General features: G+C 31.1%; 1 protein-coding gene across 1 annotated transcript; it reads left to right on the top strand.

Annotated features, from left to right (window-relative positions):
* Nucleotides 1-4,542: 4,542 nt before the first annotated feature.
* On the top strand, nt 4,543-5,973 carry LOC134722386 (muscarinic acetylcholine receptor M3-like). The gene has a single exon (XM_063586005.1). It carries the CDS (start codon nt 4,543-4,545, stop codon nt 5,971-5,973), a length of 1,431 nt encoding a protein of 476 aa, XP_063442075.1.
* The last annotated feature ends 2,628 nt before the right edge of the window (nt 5,974-8,601 follow it).

The raw sequence follows: 8,601 nt of genomic DNA on the forward strand, positions 1-8,601 counted from the left end.
CATTGTGACAGAACCCCCCTATTTTACGATCATTGTATTTAAATGGGTACTTATGGTTAAGACCCCATTTCTCCTGGGTTGGGAACCCCTTTTAAGAATGGCTGGATCCGTCCCTGTAGCAGCTACATTTTATACTGAATTTGTAAACATATGAACCCGTAATTCCGTGGGCGTCATAAGATAACTTAAAAAATAAACTATTTGATAACCCTCTTTTTTTCAACAGTAATGAACATACAAACTTATTTGATGTAAGCTATAGAGAAGGTTTGTTATAAATCTTGGAGTTCGTCTCGGTTGACGATAATTTTTTGCGTATAAAATTTTTCTCTATACCTTTGTCCTTCTGTCAGAAATGTGTCGTGCGTTGTATTTAATACTCTTTATTTCTGCTACGATGTACCGGTATTACCTTCTCTTAAGGTTCTTTTTAATTGTTTTTATACGAACATTATATGTAATGAGATGAATCACATTTCAGAGAGTTTAATACATAAATGTCTATACGAGGATGTAAAAGTGCAGCTTGCAAGTCAAGTTCTTTCTAGCCGACTTAGTAGTTATTTTACACTACTGCACAAGATTACGGAGAAGTTTGAGCTCTTACTATCATTCATTTATCATGCCATATCATTTATTCGACATTCTCCAAGTCAGGAACCTGACATCTAGTTGCTGTCAGTCTTTTCTTTTTCTTTTTTTTTTTTTTTTTTTTTTTATTATTTTAGAATATAACAATTCTGTTGGTTTTCTTTTTTAAATGATTCAGATTGTTTAAAGTATTGGCCTTTTACAGTTTACCATACTGTATAAGTTGCTTATTTTTGAAGGTCGTACGTTGACCATTGATAATTGTTCATAGTACCCTCGTCAATTGGTCTCTGGTAGATAGTTGTCTTATTTTTAGCTCACCCGGCTCAAAGGGCCAAGTGAGCTTTTCCCATCACTTGGCGTCCGGCGTCCGGTGTCCGTCGTCGTCCGTCTTCGTTGACTCTTACAAAAATCTTCTCCTCTGAAACTGCTAGGCCAAATTAAACCAAACTTGGCCAGAATCATTATTGGGGTATCTAGTTTAACAAATGTGTCCGATGACCCGGCCAACCATCCAAGATAGCCGCCATGGCTAAAAATAGAACATAGGGGTAAAATGCAGTTTTTGGCTTATAACTCAAAAACCAAAGCATTAGGAGCAAATCTGACATTTGGTAAAATTGTTTATCAGGTGAAGATCTATCTGCCCTGAAATTTTCAGATGAATCGGACAACCCGTTGTTGGGTTGCTGCCTCTGAATTGGTAATTTTAAGGAAATTTTGCTGTTTTTGGTTATTATCTTGAATATAATTATAGATAGAGATAAACTGTAAATAGCAAGAATGTTCAGCAAAGTAAGATTTACAAATAAGTCATCATGACTGAAATGGTCAATTGACCCCCTTAGGAGTTATTGTCCTTTACAGTCAATTTTTAGTGATTTTCCACTGAAACTACTGGGCCAAGTTCATAATAGATGGAGATAGTTGTAAGCAGCAAAATGTTCAGTAAAGTAAGATGTACAAACACATCACCATCATCAAAACACAATTTTGTGATGAATCCATCTGCATCCTTTGTTTAATATTAACATAGACCAAGGTGAGCGACACAGGCTCTTTAGAGCCTCTATAGCTAGTTATTTTTATTAGAATACTTATACATATGTATGAGCTGTTTTGTGTGGTGAAAAAAGGATTTATACTATACTTGGAGTCTATAAAGTTTTTTCATTCTTGTTTTCCCCAAGTCATCGACAACTAGAAACCTCAAAAAAATATTTGTGTGTATTGACAATCACAAATTATATACTGATCTGACGTTTAAAAATATAATGCCGGATTTGCCAAGAAAGTATTCTTGTTTTGTAGTACATACTTATATTGTGACAGATATTTGACATAAATATTGGACATAACTGACGTTACAAATATTAATTAAATTTTATATAAATAAGAAATAATTATTTTGTTTAATCAATATATGTATACCGTGGGACAACGCAAACAGTTCTCTGGGCATTTAAACATTATTTATTATCACTAAAGTCAAATTGACCTCTCTATCATATATGTAACATTTACATTTGACCTTATTTCGGACAGTAAACATAGTAGATAATTTCTAATCAAATCGTGACAAAGAAAGCCACGTTAGCATAACAATAATTTAATGATTGCTATATAAGTAGAAATTCTGCTTTGAGACGTCAAAGTTTGAATTTTGAAACTTATAGGTAAGTCATGATTTAAAGTATTAAGATTTAAAGTAAATTATTTTTAAATAAGTTTAACTAAAATAAAGATAATTAATAGTAATCATAAATAAAGTTTTATCAAAATATTTATTGTTTTCTGTTAGGGAAATAATTGAAAATATTTGTTTTACTTTATTGTTGTTTGTAACTGTTGTATTATTTTTGTTTTTATTTATTTTATTAAAAAGTTTGAATTTTGAAACTTATAGGTATCAGTCGATCCCGGGCCTGCCTCTACATTGCCAACAACGGCCGGCGGCTTGCCAGCGGCAATGCCAAATACCATCCAAGGCATTGTTCCCAGCTAGTTCCCATCCAGATGTCCACGGCTAGTTCTCCCACAAAATGTAAGATTCCAGAACCCACTCTCACACATGTAGTTCATATGTCGAGAGGCCGAGGGAAAGCAGACAATGTTCAGTACTCGAATATTCAACCTTCTTTAATTTGTTATAATACTTAAGAAAATCCTCCTCCTATTTTTTCATACTAAACATTTATCCTCAAGTCAGCTATATTTATTTGCCAACATAGTCAACACATTGTCAATTGATTTTCGTAGTTTTAGTCTCGAGTTATCGAACATTGTCTTTATATAAACTGTTTGCAAACTATAACATTTATGATTTAAATTACTCGTGGGACTAATATATCATGTTTAACGAGTTTGAGGAAAAGATTATCTTGATGAGTTAGTGTACGGCAGTGCATATAAATCTTTGTAGATTTTTAATGACAAATATTGTGTAACTGGATGCACCAAATAATATTTCAATTATTTTCGGCAATTGACTTGTTCTTATTTTTTTAATTATGTTTTCTTGTATTGATTTTTCTTTCATTTTAGTGGTAAAGTGTTTAATTACTTTTTAAGAAATAGATTGCGTGCCAACTACTAGCAAATTAAACACAGAAGCTTAAGTTACATGATAAGTGTCTTGTTTAAAAGTAATCATTTTTTGACAAAAGAAAAAAGGAACCGAATCATCTATCATGTAAATACCGATTACTTATTTTATTTGAACACGGTTTCGTTATTTTGCTTTAATTTGAACTTCTGCTTGATTGAATACAAAGGAATGTACATGTGGATTTGTCCAAATCATGACAAATACAGCCGCCTGCATCAAATTTGCAAACACTTCAGTCTTATCCCCGCAACACAAATAATAAATTCCCCTTGTTCTCTTATGCGATGAACTGCAGGTCTGAAAAAAAAAATGGATCACAAATATTTTTTTTTGTAGAGCGCTTTATAAATTATTACTAGATTTGCCATAAATGAAACTTTTTTTTTCATATAAATGTCATTCAAATAAACACTAGATGTACAAATACATCTTAATAAAAAAGTATGAAATTTGAAATTTAAAAGATTTTTATCGTTGTTTTCGAAGGAGTGTCATCTGTGTTCAATTGTGTATTTATATCAAGGTGTTGTACATATAAAAAATGAATCATTTTTTTAAATTCTAAATTGGATTAATATTATTACAAAGAGAACTGTGTTAATAATTAATAAAAACCAATTATGGTTACTGCAACTCTTCCGAAATTATTAAATTAGTTATGGGCGGATGACTCCTATCCACAAATATCAATTTTAAAACTTCTTTGATGTATACCATTTAAATGTGTAGTTATTTATTGTCACAGCTTCAAAAATTATATACATTTAAGACACTTAATAATTTCTATTTTCTAAATTTGAAATTATCTGAAATATTCATACATGTAACTTTGTTAATAATCAAACAAACCAATTATGGTAAAATGTAATCCCTCCAAATTATTTTTGGACGGGCAATTCATTTTCCACAAATATCAATAAAATTGAAAATGGATGATAATAATGTGATTTCTAAAAAATGTAACACAATCACATCTATCGTTCTTTGAGACGATTTCTATGTATTTTGTGTAGGTATTAATTGCACAAGCTTAAAAAACTAATATGTCAACGAAGGAAAAGATTGGATATCGTGATAAATACGAGCCTACTCAGAGTCTGCACATAAATCAATAAAGTCCTTGTCAGTTTCAGAGAATCAGGATTAACGATAGCTTCGATGCTAATTATGTCTGCTTTTATAATGAAAGCTTCGCTACGTTAATACTCATTTTGTGTTGAGAGCTTGGTGGGTTAAGACCAATCTACTACTAGTCATATCGATTGGGTTATATAATCAGAGATTTGTAGCAGGAATATAAAACACATTGGAAAATAATTCATTGATAGCTATGTTGCAAAGAAATGGATCACGATAGTAATACAACAATGGAAATAATACAATACTATCCCGGTGGGGAACATGGAATTGTACAATTATTAAATAAAAACTCGACGAAAGTTTATAAACGTCTTTCTGATGAAAATGAACAGAATCAAAGAAATTGGGAATTTTGGTTGACAGCAGTGCCACTAGTGGCTCTAGTTATTACAACGATTATTGCAAATGGTGGTATATTAGTGATATTTTTACGAAATCGTTGTATTCGAAGATGCAGAAACATTTATATTTTAAGTCTCGCATGTGCTGATCTTCTACTTGGACTAACGATGCCGTTTTCTATATTACAAACATTAAACAGAGAATGGACACTATCACAAGGCCTATGTTGGACTTACTTAATGATAAGGTATGCACTGTACTTTGTAGTTTTATTAAGTATGATTTTATTAACAGTTGATAGATGGTGGTCAATCCATTTCCCCATCTCGTATCGTGTGAAACAGAGCAGGAAAATAGCCTGTATTCTAGTAGCTTGTTGTTGGATGTCCAGTCTCGTTCTACACATTCCATTAGCTATATGTTGGCAGAGTTTATACGGTGACATTACTCCAGAGAAACTTTGTCATATTCCAACTCAACATAGTCTTGTGATCAACGTTAGTGCCTCAGTACTAGAATATGTCCTTCCAATGGTTGTGCTTATATCACTCAACATTGGGATTTATTTAAAACTTTTGAGACGTCGAAACAACACGAAGATTAGACGTTCTTTGAGTACGACTGAAACTTATATGTTTGAAACGAGACGAAAAAGTTCAAATGACTCAAATCAAAGTACAAGTAATCCAAATTCTGAAGATGACGTTTCTCCTTTACCGCCACGACGTGAGTTTAGAAATGTCCGTAGACAAACAATTGTGTATCAAGGAAATAGAAGAGGTACTCTTACCGGTAAAAAGATGATGCGTCAAGGTATGCTCCTTGGAGCGAAAGGGAGAAGCGCTTCAATGGACACCGCAACGCTTATAACTGGATTCAAACTACGACAAATGCAAGGATTTAAAAATTCTTTTCCAACAAGAAAACAAAGTGATGAAGTTGTAAAAGGATATTTGTTACGTCAAGATAAGAAAGCAGTTTTATGTGTAGGTCTGTTGACATTTATTGCATTTATCTGCTGGACTCCATACTTTATTACAATTATTATAGATACATTTACCAGTATAGAACTGTCACAAACTGTTAAACAAATCGTGTATTGGATTTTAGCAATGAATTCTGCTATAAACCCATTCTTATACGGATTTTGTAATCAAGACTTTAGAAAAGTATTAAAAACATGGACAACGTGTTCAAAATACGAACAATATAAAATTCAAGAAGCTTTAATTTATTGTAAACTTTTGCATAATTGTGAGCTAGAAGTACAGAAAGACTTTCCAAGTCAGTGATCGATTAATGGCCACATTCCAGGCAAAAAAACAAAGAGGTTATATTTTGTATTCCTTTCATCATGTTTCTATTTTTGTTTCATCAGTCATTTCAACTGAGTTATGAATAATTAACTGTCTTCATGAGTGTCATTGAAAATGATTTCCTCAAACTTTGTGTGTATTAGTGTTTTCTTATTTTTACATTATGTTTTCTTTCCAATTGTGTCAAAGATATAATTATTTTGTAACAAATATTTTTTTGTTTCATGTTCAATGCCAAATTATTTCCCACTTCTAATATATTTCGCTTAGGTCAAGTTAGTGTTAAGTGTGTAATAATTATTTCATTTAAGTGCCAATTATTTTGTTTAAAATGTTTTAATTAGTTGATTTATGTGCCTAATTAAAGCGAATATCTTACTTATATTCCACAGTGTATTGATTACTGTTCTACGACTGATATTTATAGCACTATTAAGGCTCTACAAACTTAATTTTAAGTAATAGGGTTTTAAAAAAATCAAGGAGAGATAACTTTTTTTTCCCTTAAAAACTATTTTAAAAAGTTTAATAAGAGATGAATCATATATTCATATTTTGGACAGAAAATAACAATATTTCAATTACATGACTTCTCAAAGGCGATACTTTTTATTTTTTATTTTTTGAAAGTGCGAAAAATTTAGGAGATTCTTTTTGGTGTGCATACCATTACTGAACATCAGATTGGTATTGACTTTCAAATCACGATAGTGCATAAAAACAACGAAAACGAAATGGTTTCAGGTACGTGACCTTATCGTTAATAATAATTACATACCTAAATAGAAAGAAGGTGTTTAATATATAATATCTTTAATATCAATTCACGTCTTATTAATCGAACTGTGAAATTGAGTGAAGAAGGCGAAAAATACATCTGTTCGCTGTAATATTTGTTCAGCTTTTCTTTGCTTCAGCTGATAGTTCGGCACATCTCCAAATCATAAATAATTGTATACTTGTACTGTCATAACAATTAGTGTACCCCATGTTATTTACACCTTAGCATGTGTATTTATCATCTTCATAATGAAGTTATTTTTCTGATGAATCCACAACTGTATATGATTATTCCGTAATAGAAAATTTTACGAGAGAACAATAGAAATTACTGGAATTATTTATTAAATCTTTTATTATCCGTATCAGATCAATATTTGATAAAGAAGTTGTTGCATTATAGAGATAGCGAATATTTTAAGATTACTTCATTGACATAATACGATCGATAGGTAAATCAAGTTTACATTCTTGCTGGCGAGAAAAGTAAACTTAATTCGTTTTGTAAGATTTTTGTTATTGGCTGCAATTTTGTTTTTTGAGTACGTGTTCGTTCACTTGTTTTAAATCACAATTTGATGTTGTTATCAGCATTTTTCATTTGACATCGAAGAAACTTTCATGTTTGTACTCGTATTAATGAGAATATCACATTATTTGAATACTGTTCGAAATGTTCAGACGTTATTTTTATATTTTTTAAATAAATGTTTTAATGTATTTTTTTTTAATGTGTCTTTGTCTTTAAATGTTCTGTTTTGTCGTTAAATAATGTAATTTATGTCTAAGTTTGTTTTTACATGTTGCTAAAAATTTGTCATCTGTGATCATGCAATTTGCTACGGCCAAAAATTATACTTATTTCTTCAAAATAATTTCCATAACTAACATGAGTTTTACGACTTTTGTTGGAATATGTATAATTTTACCGTCGGGAACTGCGTGGACACAGATAATTTAAAAGTGTACGTAAAGGAAATAACATGAATCTAATGAAATGTTGTGTTTAATACGCCTGTGATTGTCTAAGCCAAAATGTGATATTGTGCTGTGCACTACCATTATGTTATTACATTTTACTATGTATGAATAAAAATAGAAACTTACTCATTTTGTTTTTGTTTATGGTATTTGAATGGGCAAATAGAGCAAAACAATTATTTTTAAAAAAATATTTGGAAAGTGGGTTTTGTTTTGGGGATTCTAGCACATAGACATGAAAAAATCTACAGTCAGGAGTGGCTAAAAAGTTCATGCAATAAAAGAATGCACATCAACCACCAGAAGTACAGAAAACGTCATAACCAAACGAAAAACCGCCACATTAAAAAAATCTGCAAGTTATTCAAGTGGTCTTGACATGTTACCAGTTAATGAACTTCTATAAGGACGCTGTGTAGATACGTACATGTATAAACCAATACATCTTTTTAAGAAGGTTTGCAGGCTGAAATTCAAAGTTAAAGTGGTCTCTACAAATGGTACAGATCTTTGAAATACTCTATTTGGTTTTATATAAGTGCGAGAATATTGATTTTTCTACTGGAATATGACTGGCAAAAAAAAAATCATCATCAAGTCAGCGTCAAGTCATGTAGTATACATAGATCGTATTTTAATTAATTCTTTAAGCGGCTGATTAAACATATTCTAAGTAAGGTAACTCAGTTACAAGGTCAATAAAAGTTGGAACAAAACAGGGATTTAATCCGCAGCCGGGAATCAATGACAGACTAACAGAGCATGTTCAAAATAAAAGATTCAGAAAATACAAGCTATAGAACACTCATAGAAAACTTAAGATTGAAAATGTATATAGTTAAA

Source organism: Mytilus trossulus, chromosome 6, assembly GCF_036588685.1.
Source record: "Mytilus trossulus isolate FHL-02 chromosome 6, PNRI_Mtr1.1.1.hap1, whole genome shotgun sequence".
In the NCBI taxonomy this organism is placed as follows: domain Eukaryota; kingdom Metazoa; phylum Mollusca; class Bivalvia; order Mytilida; family Mytilidae; genus Mytilus; species Mytilus trossulus.

Bases quoted from the DNA above. Each gene is read 5' to 3' on its own strand.
- LOC134722386 (XM_063586005.1), top strand. From the start codon at position 4,543: ATGGATCACGATAGTAATACAACAATGGAAATAATACAATACTATCCC.